The sequence below is a fragment of the Astatotilapia calliptera genome, chromosome 7, assembly GCF_900246225.1.
Source record: "Astatotilapia calliptera chromosome 7, fAstCal1.2, whole genome shotgun sequence".
NCBI classification, from domain to species: domain Eukaryota; kingdom Metazoa; phylum Chordata; class Actinopteri; order Cichliformes; family Cichlidae; genus Astatotilapia; species Astatotilapia calliptera.
In genome coordinates, this window is record NC_039308.1 from 64,565,155 (window position 1) to 64,582,989 (window position 17,835).

The 17,835-nt window shown below is 37.6% G+C and overlaps 1 protein-coding gene across 3 annotated transcripts in view; it reads right to left on the reverse strand.

Annotated features, from left to right (window-relative positions):
* Window positions 1-17,835, reverse strand: part of LOC113027103 (thromboxane-A synthase-like) — a 32,960-nt gene that overhangs the window by 2,669 nt on the left and 12,456 nt on the right. For all 3 annotated transcript variants that reach the window (XR_003272985.1, XR_003272984.1, XM_026176591.1), the window contains exons 4-13: window positions 6,615-6,667; window positions 6,048-6,144; window positions 5,811-5,927; window positions 5,582-5,670; window positions 5,331-5,479; window positions 4,862-4,992; window positions 4,393-4,749; window positions 4,200-4,288; window positions 2,473-2,610; window positions 113-275 (exon numbers count right to left, since the gene is read on the reverse strand). Coding sequence is in view for 1 of the 3 variants with exons in the window: in XM_026176591.1 (XP_026032376.1) it covers window positions 113-275; window positions 2,473-2,610; window positions 4,200-4,288; window positions 4,393-4,749; window positions 4,862-4,992; window positions 5,331-5,479; window positions 5,582-5,670; window positions 5,811-5,927; window positions 6,048-6,144; window positions 6,615-6,667 (1,383 nt within the window). In the remaining 2 variants the exon portion in view is untranslated. The remainder of the gene's footprint in view (window positions 1-112; window positions 276-2,472; window positions 2,611-4,199; window positions 4,289-4,392; window positions 4,750-4,861; window positions 4,993-5,330; window positions 5,480-5,581; window positions 5,671-5,810; window positions 5,928-6,047; window positions 6,145-6,614; window positions 6,668-17,835) is intronic.

Consider the following 17,835-nt stretch of genomic DNA (forward strand, 5'->3'; position numbering starts at 1 on the left):
TGAAAGTTACGGCACTTTCTAATGTCCAATCATCTCCTCTATGATCATTATTACTGACTGTCCAAGTATTTACATTGCCTACACATTTTAGTAGAAAATAATAAATGAATACCTTGGTCTCAGAGCAGGCCACAATGCTGAAGCTTTGGAACAGGCGCACTAAAGCCATTTTGATTTCAAGCTGGGCGAGCCTCATTCCCACACAGTTACGAGGGCCGGCCCCAAACGGCAGGTATACGAATGGGTGTCGACTGGCCTTGGCCTCTGGTGTAAACCTGGGGATAATCCACAGGTTAGGTGCTTTGGGGGAGAATTAAAGGCAGTGCCAATGCAAAATCATCCTGTCAGTTATGTTTCATTTTAGAGAGGATTTTAATTTGGGGAAAAAGCAAGACCAGGCAACTTTTTAAACGTGAAGCTCAAAACTCAAAGGACAGAGTCAAACTGAACAAGTAAGTTTCTGGCAACAGGCTTAAGGTTTTTTTGAAACTGTTTAAAACAGCAGCTGGCCTTTTAGAGGCATCAGTCTTATAGAAAGGTATATCTGTGTGTTATCGTATAGCATGAAGAGACATTGTGTGTTTTCTTTAATGCTACTTAACCTTTGGTAGAACCTCAAAATCCCATCCTTTCGTGAACCTCGGGACCAAAAAATGGTCCCGCCCCAAAAGTGCTCTAAAAATGTTATATATCAATATTTTTTTCTACTTTAAATTAGTCAATCTTTTAAAACTACTTCTGCTTAAAATATCCATGTCAAGTTTTAATTATATTTTCATTGTTTTAACCCTTTAAATCCCAGTTTTATTACATGAGCGCCCTGTTTTTTTAGCCCCAAAAAACAAAAAAACTAAATATTTTCCAAAAAAAACATTTGAAGTAATATTTGTTTGTTATTATAATTAGGCCTTTAGATGGACTAAAGATTGGCACCAACAGTCATTTCGATCGCCTTTTATTTTTTTTCCAGGAGCGCATTTCATAAAATGCACACCATCGACCACGCCCAAAAAGTGCAATAAAAATATTAAATATTAATTTTTTTTTCACTTTAAATTGGTCAGTCTTTTAAAACTACTTCTCCCTGAAATATTCATATAAAGTTTTAATTATATTTTCGTTGTTTTAACCCTTTAAATTACAAAAAAACTAAAAAAAAAAACTAAAAAACTAAATATTTTCCCAAAAAAACATTTGAAGTAATATTTGATTGTTATTATAATTAGGCCTTTAGATGGACTAAAGATTGGCACCAAGAGTCATTTCGATCGCCTTTTATTTTTTTTTTCAGGACCAGAAAATGGTCTCCAGGCGGCAAATGCTCCTCCTCTAGGCCGAAATAAGTGCATGTTGCCGGGGTAAGTCGCGACGATCACCGGGGCACGATCACCGGGGACTGCTTTTTCCAGCCCACACGTCCGATACCACGTGACAACAAATACGTCATTTCCTGTTGACTAAAAAAAAAATGCACCCTCTCATGGTCCTAGGGACCAAAAAATGGTCCGCCCGATCAGCGGGCGAAGCCGCTGCTGCACGCCGGAAATGAGGCTTCATTTCCGGCAGGTCTGTCCAAGCAGCCCGCTGTTTTCCAGCAGAGGTCAAATGTGAAGCAAGGGCGCCACCCGGTGGACAAATAAAAAAATTACAACTCTAAGGCCTGTAGTCCAAAACGAAACCTAAGCTGGAAACCTGACAATCCCTTTGACCGTAATTTTTCTGGCGTGAAAAATAGCGTTTATAATGGGTTTCAATGGGGCACAAATCGGCCACGAGGTTCGATAGTGGATGTATGTCTGTAGCTCAGCCATTTAAGCTCATTTAAGAAACTCAGACTGAAATTTTAAAATAAAATGAAAAAAAAATACATTTTTGAAAATTTGGCTATACTCCATTAAACACAGTGGAAATGGCGTGGAATTGAAAAATGCAAAGGCCACGAAATGGTCCCAGGTTTTACTGAGGGTTTTAATCATCAGAAAATAAACTGGGACATGAAATTAAATCTTGTGGTTCACCACACGGATAATGAACGGTTGCCCATGGTGACTAAAAAGGATCTTTCTAATATATCCAGAGGCCAACACAGAGGTTGTATACAAAAAGGGAATGTCTTTCAATGTCCACAGAAAAATTATGGAGATTCTCAGTTGTGGTGAGCACAGTGTGCTGTGGTCTGCTGGGAGGCAGCAGACCATTGCAATGGCAGATAGTGATTATTTTACTGCATTAAAATGTATAATTGGTACACTGTACTTTGATCAGAGACGTGGCACACAGCCATGTCATTTGAGCGCTGCACATGGTGTACTTTCACCAGACAGATGGATGAACAACACCTTAGGTTAATATTTGTCTTGTATTAATGTTATTACATCAACATTTGATTGACTTCAAAGTTAGTTACAAGTGTTGATATTTTTAAACTTGAATATGCTCCGTTTGTCATTTATTAGAAGTAGACTGAAGCACCTCTCTGGGATGAACTCCTCAGGCTCTGGCCAATGTTCCGGGTCATAATGGAGGAAGCCTGCAGGGATCTCCACTGTTATCCCTTTAGGAAGGAACTGGCCATTCACTACACAGTCATGGTCAACTTCTCGTGCAAACCTTAATGGGACAAAATACGGAATTAACGTAATACAATTAAACTATACTAAAAAGAAAATCGTTATAATAGCTTTTATTTTTAAAGTCAAAAAAATCTTTCACAGGACTCTGCAGTCCAGTGAAAAACTACATACTTCATGAGTTAAGAGGGTAATTAGCAGCTAGGTGCAGTTAATCAAATGCATTTTATTGATTGATCAATAATTTGACCTCTATAAAAGATATAAAACGGTTCGTGTTAACTCAGTGCCAAGAAGGAAAAGTATCAGTTTAGAGAAGCAATTGTTCCTGTTCATCAATACAGGCATGGTCAGAAATCAACTTCAGGTCTGTTGTTCTATAGTGAGCGAGATTATTCACAACTGGAATAATTCAAGACAGTCGTTAATCTTACCCAAGCAATGAGAAAGACTGACGCAACATTGAGAGACGAGTGGGCAAATTTCTCCACACTGCTGTGAGACTGATAAAGTTATACTGAAAACCATTACTTCAAGTTATTCCTTATACATCTGGTTCTACGAGCTACTGAATCATGGGGTCGATTTCCTTTATCACAGGACAGCAAAGAGCCTGAAAACTTTCTTTTACATAAAGTAATGGAGATGATAAGCAACAATATTCAGACAGATAGTGACGTTTAAATAATGCTCAGCTAGTAATAAGGGGCCCAAAGTGTGCCTGGAAAATATCCCCCACACCATTACATCACCAACAGCCTGAACTGTTGATACAAGGCAGGATGACTGCATGCTTTAATGCTGTGCAAGAAATACAACACCATCCAAATGTCCAACTGGTGAGAGCAGGCAATATTTTTCTAATCTTCTGTCATTTTGGTGAGCCCATGTGACCTTCAGCCTCACTTCCCTGTTCTTAGGTTACAGGAGAGGCAACTCAAATATCTCCTCCTGTGAAACTGCCTGCTTCGAGATTCAATGTTCTGTGCAGTCAGAGATGCATACCTCAACTGTAGTGAGCGGTTATTTGAATTACTCTTTCCTTCTATCAGCTCAAAGCAGCCTGGATATTCTCCTCAGACTTCTGGCATCAACATTTTTACCCAGAGAACTGCTGCTAACTGGATATCGTTTCTTTATAGTATCATTAAACCCCAGGAATGGTGCACAAAGATCCCAGTAGATCAGCAGTGGTTCATTTATTTAGATTGCCAAAATTACTTCACATTTCAGTGTGTACATGTGCAACAGTGTAAAAGAAAGACAGCTAAAGTTTTAAGTGGATTGCAACTTGTTACATTACTTTTAGGCTACATGTAACAACAGTTAACAAACATTTAATCCCTGTAACAGCTGAAGCTGCAAGATTCCAAATAATATCTGCATCGTTTCTTTTTTTAACATCTGCATCACCACCTTAAATCTGGCGGTCAGCGTTTGGTGGGCCATGGCACCATTCTCCCTTCCCCAATGGGCCCAACCTACTCTTGCAAAGCAGTCCAAGAGAAGCAGTGACATGTACATTTTATCTCCTCGTTGTATGGTATACATGTATGATTAAATATGGCCTATCCTCCAAAGTGCTATAAAAAAAATACCACCCTGTTTCCACTTAACATCCTTCTTTACCTGAATCCAGGAGGGTAGAGGCGTAATGCTTCACATACAACCATGTCCAAATACTTCAGCTCCTGGACATTTGTGTAATCAGGTGATTCCTTCAACAACAGTAGCATGAATATAATCGATAACTGTCCATAATAACATGCAACATGCAAAGAAAACCAAAACAAAGCAAAGCACCACAACGTAAAACACTCACATGTCTAGTGTAGAAGTCATCCACCTCTTTCTGTACTCTGAGTTGACAATCAGGGTGGAGGGCCAAGAGGTAGCAGGTGAACGCCAGAGTGTTGCTACTGGTTTCATAGCCTGCCAGGAGGAAGACGAAAGCCTGACCAACAATCTCATCCTCAGTCATCATCTTTTTCTGTGGACGCCTGACAGACGGCTCCTGTGAATGAGGAGGGTCATTTTCCTGAACTTTGCCTGAAGGCTGGGTCTCCTGGTTCCTGTGTTCGATCTCCTCGGGGTCATTTGATGTGTCAAAGTGGTCCAACGACACAATCTCTTTGGTGGTTCGAGCATCTAACATCAGCTGAAGGAAGTCTCTACGCCTCTACATGTAAAAAGAAACAAAAGAAAACGGTAAATATTTATTTCAAACAAATGATGAAGGGAGACGGCTCGTTTTAGACACAGAGTGACTGTGTTAACTGTCTGAGATTCACCTCCTCAGGAGGCTGCTCCTCTCGCTGTTTGATGATCTTCTGAATGCTGTTAATGAAGAAATTATTCATCTTATCTCGTCTTTCATTGGGGAGAAGTTTTGCCATGGGAGCGGCAAGGAAAGGAAAAGCCACTGAAGACATTAAGACACAAATTCGCAGATGTAATTATGAATTATGAAATGCCATAAAAAAACTTTGCATTAAGAATTCCCGATAACACTGTGGTAATGTTGAAATCTAAACAACATTTCTAAACAATGCATTAATTAATATATCTTGTCTTCCTCTATAAATCTTCTAATTACTTAGAAATGATTAAAATTAATTACAATTCCAAAAACTTCTTTTTAGGATTGGTCTAAAACGATGTACAATTTTTCACATTCCTAAATATATTTATCTTCCTCTTTTAATGTCCTAAATAAATATCTTAAATTCAAGTAATAATGAAGTAATATTGATGACTAACTGAAAAATAACAAAATGGGCCTGAAGAAGGAAAAATTGAAGAACATCTGAGCATGGTGGACAAACGGGTCGTCTGGGTTGTTCTGCGAGTCCACCTGAGTTGCAAATGCCACACTGGCAATAACATCCATGGTAAAGTAGCCAAAGCACCTGCAGGAAAACATATACCAAAAATTAATTAAAGAGAAGATTGAAAATTTAAAATAAAAATGATTCTTTCAGTATTTGTTTTTTTATTGTTTTTGTACTTACTTGTGGATGTCAAAGGCCTGTGCTGACTCAGCGTGGCCGTTTAAATTCTTCATCAGGGCATCGATGGCTATGTTGATGAAAGGAACCATCTATACTCAAAAAGATTAATCATGAGAGACTCAAACCAGTCCTGCCAAAACCCTTTAGTGAGTCATTACATCACAAAATAGAAAATTCAAATACTTTGCAATGCATTTTCTAACAAGTAATAGAAATGTTAATGTCTCACTTCTTTCAGTTTGGCAGAGCTGAAGGATGGGGTCAAGATGCTCCGTACTCGCTTCCATTGTTCATTCCTCAGCATGAGTAGACAGTCAGTCATGGGCTTGGTGGCAAAGCGAAAAGCCTGCAAAAATGAGACAAGAGCACAAACGCAAAAATCCATTACAGCCCATGAAGTAAGTTCGTGTGGAAATAATTGCTGATCACACATCGTGCATCTAAACGCTCCGTCTAATGTCCTCACCATTCTATTAGGGAAGCTACTGAAGTCCTTGACCATCAACTGTCTGAGCATATCAGGATCTGCTATTATCACGACTGGTCTGCGCCCCAAATAATACCTGAAATATGCCGATGTATAGAATATGAGTGAGATACCAGCCAAAACAAACAAAAACCTTTGATGCTAAGTAAAGTATTCGTGTCATTTCAGAATGCAGAAAAATGAAAATGTTCAGATAATCATTGTATCTACTTTTTCAACCTTGGTGTACTATTGCGATGTAATATAAACTTTCCTGTGCAAATGGTGTGTGCACAGAAATAAAAGATAAACAGCTATTAATCTAAATCCAAGGTAATGAGTCCATTTTTGTGCATCCTTTATCAGCAGGTGTCTCTGTTTCTGTGGGAGGAAAACTCCTAGAATTACATAGAAAGCAAATGCAGTAGCACCAGCTATTATTAGTTTCTGTGTCAATGCTGTTATAAAATAATAATCCAGGTGTACTGATCTCTTTGCAAATGTTCAGTTTGCTATTTTTCCACAATAGTAATTTCAGTAGATGCTGATTTTTTTTTTTTTACTTACCCACAAACTCTACCATGTGTTTTTATTACATAACTCATAGGTTTGAAAAAACCCTGAAAAGAAAGTGGAAAACAAAAACATCAGACTTAAAATATCCACATTATTTACTGTTTGTATAACTGAAATCACAGAAAAGGTTAACAGCACATCGGCTTATCACAGCCATGACCTTATAAGTGATCAATTTATAAAACAAAATGGTCAACTGACAACCCTATAAAAACTGAAAATAAAAAGTTTAAACAGGAGCTTAATCCCAGTTTAATTGAACAAATGTTGCATATTATTCAGCTGTATTTTTACTTCACTGCATCAGAATATTTTTAAAAATGACAATAGATGTAGATTGCAACCTTTAAACCAGCAGTCCCCAACCTTTTTTGTGCCACGGACCGGTTTATGCCCGACAATATTTTCACGGACCGGCCTTTAAGGTGTCGCAGATAAATACAACTAAATAAAACCAGTAGGGGTGCAACGATACACAAAATTCACGGTTCGGTTCGATACTTTGGTGTCACGATTCGATATTTTTTCAATACAAAAAAAATGTTCATGCCTTTTTAATTTGTCATTTATTAAAATTATAAATATATATTTTAGCTCAAAAGTACAGTTTTTAAATTTAATGTTGCTGAAACAAAAGTAATTAAAAAAATAAATATATCTCAGGGCTCTCAAAATTTCAAAATCCCTGGTAGCCCTTCGGGCAGGGACTCTTCAGTTTTTGGTAGCCCAAAATAAATGTAAGTAGCCCGAATAAAAAAGAGAGCAATTTTTTGATTGATGTTTTGTTTCCTGTTTTGTTTCCTTTACAATATTATACATTAAAGTATAAAATTGTAAAGGAAACAAAACATTAATCAAAAAAATTGTTGAAAAACAAATTACAACATTGTATAAAAATGGTCCGCATGTGCGCATTCGCTGTCAACATAAAAGACGCACTAGATAAGAAGTTGCAACGCGCGTTTGCGTCCATATAAAAAGCACTGTTTTTGTCCGCTAGAGTGGGATTTTCACGGCACATTCCGCACCACATCTCTGTGCGTTCATCATTTGTTTGAAGCCAGCTCACCTCCTGCAACCACTTTTCCGAGAATACATGCTTCTTTTGTGGTTCGGACTCCTTCTGACATTTCTTTGGAGTGGAGGAACACCAAAGTAATTGCTTAAAGGAGCTTCTTCGACATCTTTAAGAGTTTTAAACAAATGTCTGTCCTCCTCCAGAAAATCTTATGTACGCAAACACGCGTTGCAACTTCTTATCTTGTGCGTGTTTTTTTTTTTTTTGACAGCGAATGCGCACCTGCGGACCACTTATGTGCACCTATTGCAGCCACAGAAATTCTTTTGTCCATGAAACCATAAAGCTGCACTTTCTTTTTGCCTTATAGTCTGATTTGTCATAACTTTTCCGTTTTGTGGTAAGTTTTTCTTTGGCTGTCACTTCTTCACCCTGACCTGTCTTATTTGGCTCAGCAGAACTAAAATATATATCCTGCTGCTTTTACACACACACACACACACACACACACACACACACACATAACGGTCAGCGATTCTCTGCGCGATCAACCTCTCATATGTTGCCCGACGGGCAGGGCAGAGATAGATTTTGGTAGCCCGACTGGAAAAATCGCTAGCCCCGGGACGACGGGCTAGCGATATTGCAAGCCCTGTATCTGATTGAGGAATCACTGTCACTACTGTCACTACCCGATCCGTACCGGAAACCCGATCCGTACCCCGCATGCGCGAAAGGTTTCTACTTCCGGTCGTAGCGTTTTACGATAGTTATGGGTCAGAGTATCTGTTAAGATGTTAAGAATAACAAGTATATCTTAAAATGTTTGCAATAATGAAGCATTTCAGTACAATGAAGACAAAAACGAAAAATAAAAAGAAAGTTACGGATCAGGACTCTCCGATCCTTACTGCGCATGTGTAAAGTCTGACCGTACAAATCGGGTCTACCCGATCCGTACCGCGCATGTGCAGATGTTTTCTTCTTCTTCTGTTCGTTTAATGGCAGTTTATTCCCCAGTGTACGAGGATACCGCCACCTGCTGACGGAGCGAATAAACCCTATTATAAACTGAATTAGCGTCATTACAAACGTGTGTTAAATTTGATTTAGCGATAGTCGAGTGTGTTTATGCTTGTCTGTGAGGAGAGGATTGTTGGAATAGTGATGATGATGTACGCTATCACTGTCAATTGTCAGTAAACACTTCATCTGGCTGATGAATCTACACGTGAGATATTACAAAGTCTGCATTATTAACTCTGTAATTAGGCGCCATTCTTCTTATATTACGGCGCTGTTGCTCAATCGGGGGACGCTCTCTGTTGAGGAGAAAAGCATGAATATCTTTGTATACGGATTATCCATTGTTTAAATGTCCCGGGCAGTCGAAAAGAAGGCAGAGCTGTTGAGAAATGCTAGGAGCTAACTGGGCGCTAACCGCATCATTCAAATATATTGAATGTCGCAATATTGGCAAAGAGAGGAAGATTTGCGCATGCGGGGTACCGATCAGGTAGTGACAATCACTCATCTTTGGAAAAGAGAGTTTATTACAGAGAAATGGCTCTTTCCAAAATAAAAGCTATACTATACGCTTCTTCTGGGCTATATTCTCAGCAGCATATTGTAGCGGGTCAGGACTGTTCGGGGTTCTGTTTGTACAGTTATGTTTTGTTTATGTTGCCATAGTGACGGGTGACGCCCTCTCGCTGCGACGATGTGTCCTTCCGGGGTCAGAGGGCGCCCTGTGTGCTGTTCTTGTTGTTGTTGTTGTTGCTGTGCGGTTGCCGCGCTGAGCAGTTAGCTAGCGGGCTAGCGATTTTGCGAGCCCTGTGTTACAGGCATGGCCCTTTAAGGATGAAGCCTGATGGGAAATTTATTCGGGATGTGTGTAGCGGGACTGCCTAGTGTGTGTGTGAAGAGAGAGAGCGGAGAAGGGAAAAAAGTAACGGTTAGCTACAGAAGAGACGAAAAGAAAATAAATAAAAGGAATATAATAACTCCCTCGACAGCCAGAGTTGTGTCGGCGATGCTCGCTGTGAGTAAACTGTTTCAGCCCACTGTACGCGGTGTTCGTGCCTTAGAGAAGAAATAAAGTTCGGTGAAGCAATTTCCTACTCCTCCTTCGATCTTTTTGCTAGCGAAGTTGACCTGTATAGTAAGCTGTTGCCGGCTACGAGTCAGTTACGGAACCTTCAAGTAACTGCCAGAGGTTTCCTTACTACGGTTCGGGGCCGCGGATCTGGCGCGGTAACACCTGTATCTGATTGAGGAATCACTCATCTTTGGAAAAGACTAAACCTGTTGGTTAAATCTTTGACTTTAGTTAAAAAGAAAAAGGCTGCTTTTTTTGTTTCCTTTGTAGAAGATTTTGATTTAGTGAGTTAATAATCTGTTAATTTATGTGACCCCATCTTTATATTTTATTTTCACTATATATGAAAGTTGCTAATATGTAAGAAATGTTTATTCTCTGAATCTGTAATATATGGTGCATTTTGTTTGTATGTTTATATTACTAATAAAAAAAAAAATCTTTGGAAAAGAGAGTTTATTACAGAGAAATGGCTCTTTCCAAAATAAAAGCTATACTATACGCTTCTTCTGGACTATATTCTCAGCAGCATATTGTAGCGGGTCAGGGCTGTTCGGGGTTCTGTTTGTACAGTTATGTTTTGTTTATGTTGCCATAGTGACGGGTGACGCCCTCTCGCTGCGACGGTGTGTCCTTCCGGGGTCAGAGGGCGCTCTGTGTGTTGTTGTTGTTGCTGTGCGGTTGCCGAGGGGCCGAGCAAGATGGCGGCGTGATGAGGAGTGTCTTTTCGAGCTCTCAGCACTAGAAAGATATAAAGCATTTTTACAACGCTTATTTGACGTCTTTGTAACTTTCAAGACTTTTTTGAAGATCAACACACTAAACCTGCTAAACCTGAAACCAAATTCTGCAACAACAACATGTCGAAATCTGCTCAGAAAAGGCTGAGTAACTCGGGCAAACCACATGCAACTAGCATGCTAGCTAGCGACCATAGCTACATAAGAGAAATGGAGTGTCAGCAGATGGTTGAAGAAGAATTTCCACCCCTACCAGTTACGCCTTCCAAGCCTCCAGTGGCTAAAAAACCAACACTGTCTACCAGTCACTCTGATGACGATTCCCTGAAAGCTGATGCGGTCAACACTTTGATTAATCTGATCAACACCAGAAGTGACGCAATTGAAGAAATGGTAGGAACAGTTCGTACGGACTTAAAGGACATAAGTGATAAGATTATGGTCATTGAGAAAAGGGTTGAGAAAAACGAAACGCTTACACAGAAATGTGACGAACGCATCTCTGAAGTTGAACGCTACAACCGCCGTTGGAATCTGAGACTGTATGGGGTACCGGAGTTGGAGAAGGAAGATGTGCGCGCAAAGGCGATTGGGATATGCCAAACGGTTCTACCTGCGGAGAAGGAAAAGTTTTCAGAGGTCTTAGACATCGCTCATCGAGTGGGGAAACCAAAACAAAATGACCCGAGACCCAGAGGGATCATCATCCGGTTCATCTCAAGAAGAATTCGTGATGCGGTGTGGAAAGCTGCCAAGAATAATACTTTCCTTCAAAATAATCATCTGAGGTTTACTGAAGACCTGACGAGAGAGGACAAAGAAAACAGACTGAAGCTGTGGCCCATTATAAAGAAAGCACGTGAAGAAGGGAAGTCTGCTTACTTTATTGGAGGTCGAGGCTTTGTAAATGGTGCTGAAGTTCACACATAAACTCTTCAATATTCCCTGACCCTTAGTTCTTCTCAGGTTTGTTTACAAGGTGTTCTTTATATTGATGTGCCTGATATTTGTAGATATTAATAGTTGGCTGTCTAAATTGCTCTTTGGTGTTAGCAAAAAGCCAAATTACTGTTAAATAGGTAAAACCTTTTTTGTTATGCTTTTATTAGGCGTCTAAAGTTTTTTTTTTATATATATTTACTCTATACTGTGAACATTCTCATATTCTAGTGCTGATCTCAGTGTTAGGTTAAAAAGTTTATCTTCGATTTACTTTTTAATACATATCTTTTCTTTGTCAACTTGTGTTCTTTGTTTTTTGTTTCTATTAATGCTAGGGGTCTTCGTAACAACTTAAAACGTAAAGCCACTTTTCTTTATGCAAAGCAACTTAAATCTGACTTTGTGTTTTTGCAAGAATCTCACTCTACTATCGACGATGTTAGTTTTTGGCGATCTCAATGGGGAAATTCTATTTGGTTATCTCATGGAACTGAACGATCAGCTGGGGTATCAATCCTAAAAAACAGATATAATGGGGATGTTTTACATACAGAATGTGATTCTGCAGGCCATTACATATGTCAAGTCATAAGATATAATGATTTAGTCTTAATTGTTACTAACATATATGGGTTTAACACGAAGCTAGAAAATGATCATTTATTTTTGACGATTGAAAAAAAAATATCTAGCTGGTTAAATAAATTTCCAAATGCAAAATTATTACTAGGTGGAGACTTTAACTGTATTATGGATGCTGAATTAGATAAATTTCCTCCAGGACATTCGAAAAGAATTAATACCACATTGAAGGCTGTTATGGTACGCCTGAAACTTACAGACATTTGGAGATTCAAATTTCCTCAGTCCAAAATGTTTACTTGGTGCAACAATTCTAACTCGAGACATTCAAGGATAGACTTTTGGTTAGTCTCAGAGAGCTTTGACAGCAATAGCATAGATGTAGGTGCTTGGCCTTCTCCAGCAACAGATCATAAAGCCATATATATTAAAATAAATCTAACTTCTCTACCTAATTCTTCTGTTGTTAAATTTACATACTGGAAACTCAACAGCTCATTATTACAAAAAGACTATGTGAAAAAGGATCTTAAAGAACTGATCTCAAACTTTTGGTCTATAGCTCAAGAAGATTTAAAATATGGTAATAACTGGGAATTATTAAAATTTGAAATTGGCAAATATTTAAGAAAGATTGGCAGCCTTAATGCAAAATCCAAAAGATTGGAGGAAGAAAATATAATTTCTCAAATCACACAGTTATCTAATAAACGAATTGACACTTTAACTGAAGAGGATAAAATGAACCTTGCTAAATTACAAGATAAATTAGATCGTTTATACACAGACAAAGCAAAAGGCGCTTTTATCAGATCAAGATCTAAATGGCTTGAAGAAGGTGAGCGTAACTCCCATTACTTCTTCAGTTTAGAAAAGAAACACTCACGTATAAATAATATTAGCAAATTAATGATAAATGGAGTTATAACAGAGGATTACAGATTAATCTCTAAATATTGTAGTCATTTCTATAAGGAACTTTATAGTTCTACATTTTCTCAGGAAGATGCAAATCATCTCTTAGGATCGCTGAATGTTAAATCTATCAGCCAAGAAGAATCTATATTATGTGATCAACCCATCTCATTAGAAGAAGTCAAAGTTGCAATTGGGCTATTGAAAAATAATAAATCTCCAGGTACGGATGGTCTTACTGCTGAATTATATAAAACTTTCTCTGAAGAGTTGTCTCCCTTTCTTCTTGAGGTATTTGCAGAAAGCATAGGAAACCAACAGCTTCCCACTACGATGAATCAAGGTTTGACTACATTGATCCCGAAGCCTAATAAGGACCTATTAATGATTGATAATTGGAGACCGATTAGCTTGCTAAATAATGACTATAAAGTATTTGCTCTAATTATAGCTAACAGACTTAAGATGGTTCTTGACTCTGTTATTGATGAAACACAATCTGGCTTTATGCCCAAAAGACACATAACTAACAATATCAGATTGGTTTTAGATGTTCTGGATTATTCTGACCTCATAGATTGCAATGGTTTCATATTATTTTTAGACTTCTACAAGGCCTTCGATACGGTGGAGCATGAATTTATATTTCAAGCTCTGGATAAGTATGGTTTTGGCTCTTACTTCTCTACAGCGATTAAAACATTATACCATAACAGTAACAGCAGTATTAAATTAACAAACGGTACTTCACCCAGATTTAACATACAAAGAGGGATAAGACAAGGCTGTCCCATTTCTCCATACCTGTTTTTGTTAATTGCCCAACTATTGTCTAACCATATGAAATCAAGCAATGTAAAAGGTATATCGCTAATTGGCAAAGATTTACTCATAACACAGTTAGCGGATGACACTACATTATTCCTAAAAGATGAACATCAAATCTCTATTGCTATTGACTCAATCTCTATATTTTCCAAAGCTTCTGGATTATACTTGAATATTCCTAAATGTGAACTTATGGCGATAAAAGACTGCTCGAAAACAGCTTTGTGTAACATTCCACTTAAACAAGAAGTTCGTTATTTAGGTGTCATAATAACCAAGAACCAGGAAAGTAGAATAACTCAAAATTTTTATCCTATTCTAGAGAAACTCAAACACAGATTTAATCAGTGGCTCTTAAGAGATTTGTCGTTAAAAGGCAGAGTATTAATAACTAAAGCAGAAGGCATCTCTCGTCTTACATACGCTGCATTGGCATTGCACCTTGATAAAAAGCTTATAAAAGAGGTTGATAAGTTAATTTTCAACTTTATCTGGAAAAATAGGACACACTACATTAAAAAAACAGTTCTTATGAACTCCTATGTCAACGGAGGACTTAATGTGTTAGATTTTAACACTTTAAATAACACATTCAAAATAAATTGGTTGAAGAATCTAATTACTAATCCTACTTCCATTTGGAATGCTATACCTGTGTTCATGTTTTCTAAGTTAGGTGGCACTGAATTTTTCCTTACTTGTAATTTTGATATTGATAAAATCCCGTTAAAGATCTCTGCTTTTCATCGTCAAGCTTTTTTAGCTTGGACCCTTATTTACAAGCATAACTTTAGTCCACACAGTTATTATATCTGGAATAATAAGGATGTTTTATTTAAAAGAAAATCTCTCTTCTTAGATAGTTGGTTTAGGAATGACATTGTTTTAGTCAACCAATTATTTGACTCAAATGGTATGCTTTTCTCCTATGAAGAATTTTGTTTACACTTCAATTTAGCTATAAATCGTCATGATTATACCAAAGTATTTGGCTCAATACCATCAGGGGTTTGTATGCTGTTTAAGAATCAACCTAATATCACTTCATTCCACAGGCCGTTGACATCTCCCATACAAACTTTTGTTGGCAAGATTTGCTTTTCTAAGCAATCTAAAAACAACAATAAATCGATTAGAGCTTTATTTCAGAGTACCATAACCACGCTACCATATGTTATTTTTTTCTGGAACCGGCTGTCAGATGGTATTATGTGGAACGAAGTTTGGAAACTCCCTAATCAGTTTTTAATTACCAACAAAATTAAAGATATTTCTTATAAATTAATACACAGAATTTATCCTTCTAAAGATTATCTTCAAAGCAAATTCAAATTAGACATTGATACAAGCTGTAGCTTTTGTAAAACTTCCAAGGAATCTACTATACATCTTTTTTGGTTTTGTAACCTTGTACAAGATTTTTGGCAGAGCTTATGTGTTTTTATTTCAGAAAATATATTTAAAGGATTTGTACTGTTTTGGAAATATGTTTTGTTTGGTCTGCACAAAAATCAAAAACAATTCAATTTTGATAACAGATATATGATTAACTTGTTACTTTTAATGGCTAAATTTCATATTCACAAGTCCAAATATTTAGGAAGACATCCCTCTTTCTATGTATTCTCCTTTGAACTTGTACAGTATCTTAACTCTATTAAGAACTCCACTAACCCAAAAGCTATAAAAACTATTGGTGTTTGTGAAAAAATCAAGATCTTTCAATCACTTTGTTCTTTGGCTTGATTAGTTACTTTCCCCCTAGCATGTTTCTATTGCTGTTTTTGAATGCTGTTCTTGTATTTGTTTATCTATGCATACAATTCTTCTGTAAGTACATCACCATTATTGTAATACTGCTTAATTCCATTTTGTATTGTACTGATGTTTAAATAAAGATTTTGGAGAAAAAAAAAAAAATGCTGTGCGGTTGCCGCGCTGAGCAGTTAGCTAGCGGCAGTGTTCTTTTTTTTTTTTTTTTTTTCAAAATATTAAACTTTATTAAGAAACAGTATACAGAACATGTATACAATCAGAACAAAATTAACATATGCCAGGGGGTGTAATACAAAGAATTACAAACATTCAAATAATTTGTAATTACCGTAATTGTCGGGCTATAAGCCGCTACTTTTTGCACAAGCTTTGAACCCTGCGGCTTTTAGTCAGGTGCGGCTTTTCTATGGATTTTCCATGATTTTTGTGATATCGTAAGACGATTTGTTTTGTTTGTTCCGCTGTTGTACGGCACTACGTTGCCTGGCGGAAGGATCGGGGTTCAAGAGTGGTATGTTAGTCACATGTCCGTCCGCCAGGCAACGTAGTGCCGTACGAAGTAGCGCGAAAAACAAACTTCAAAGTAGCGCTACGCATTCAGCGGGAGGCATGGATGACGAGCAGCGATAAACTTGCGAAAAGCAAGTTATGCCCAACTCCACCGGTGGATTCTGACAGCGTGGAAAAGTGCGAAAACATCCACGATCACCAACGGATTTTGAAGGGCTGGACTGCTGCATGATGGAGAGGAGGACACCGCCACGGCCCTTCTGAGGGTGTTCGACTCTGACACTGACAACGAGGATTTCTTTGGTTTTGAAAGTGATAACGAAGGAGAGAAGCGGAGAGTGGATGACGAAGCCATCCTGAGCCTGTTTGTATCCGACATTGGAGAAGAGGACTTTGGTGGTTTTAGAGCGCAGGAAGAAGAGAAAGATGGTGAATGACTGACTTTTCTTCTTGTTACAGCCGTGTCACTGCACCTGAGCCTAAAAGGTAGTCCGAATCTATTTTCCTGGTGTGCTGTAGGTTACTGTTATGTACTACATGTGCAAATATGTACCCATAACTTGTTTTTCAAAATATTAATAAAAGGGGTGTGTCTCCAAACAGCCATCTCTTTCCTGACAATTCCCTTTGTGCATATTCTCTTACATATGATAAGTCAACATTGAAACACCTGCGGCTTTTAGTCAGGTGCGGCTAATGTATGTACAAAACAGGATTTTCCCCTGATTTTAGCTTGTGCGGCTAATATTCAGGTGCGCTTTGTAGTCCGGGAAATACGGTACTACAAATAGTAATAGTTTTCATAGCCTTTTTGTTAAGTGATCCACTAATCAATTTTATGTAACATAAAACATCATTATAGTAATGTTTAAAATTAGGTTTTTTGTTACTGTATTTGCATTTGTGAAAATAAAATTTAGCTAAGATAACTAACAAGTTTATTATAAAGTAAACATCTCCTTTTTTTTGCCTTCGAAAGAAACAAAATACAACATTTTCCCATTTCACAGTAAAGTCATTATAGAGATGTCCAGCAATGAATCTACTGAAGTCTTTCCAAAATGTTCTAGCGTATGAACAGATCCAGAAGAGGTGTTGCAGTCTCAGGATGGCTTCCACAAAATCCACAGCTCACATTTATGTCCCTTTTGAACTTCGTCATGTAATGATTAGCAGGATAAAATTTATGCAATATTTTAAATGAGACTTCCTTCACTTTATTCGTTACCAGATACTTGTTAGGAATTGACCATACTCTTTTCCAGTTAATGTCACTGACAAAGAAATTCCAATAAGAGACCACATGTGGAATAGTTAGAGATTCTGTCTGGAACAAAGCACGGATATTCTTATTACTTTTACTGTGGTTTGTTAGACAGATTCTTCCTATGTGTGAATCTAAAGGGTTGGGGAGAGAAACAGATGATATGGAAGGTTGAATACCTTTAAAAAGCATTATAATACCCGTAGGTATTGCATCAAATAATATGGCATATTCTTTGGGTGTGGCTGGAAATTTATAGGTGTTTAAGAATTCTGAGTAGGACATGAGCTGCCCATTAGGATTAAACAGCTGATTCACTAAAACAATCAGTTTCTCAACCCACCTAGAAAAAAATAATGATTTATTTTTATACACTATGTTCCTATTATTCCAAATTGAATACATATGGGGTGTAAAGTTGTGTTTATATATAAGGGACCAAGCTAATAGAACTTGTTTGTGAAACATCGAGAGCTTTTCTGGAAGCTTATCTATATTATAATCACAACCTAAGATAAAACTTAGACCACCAAACTTAG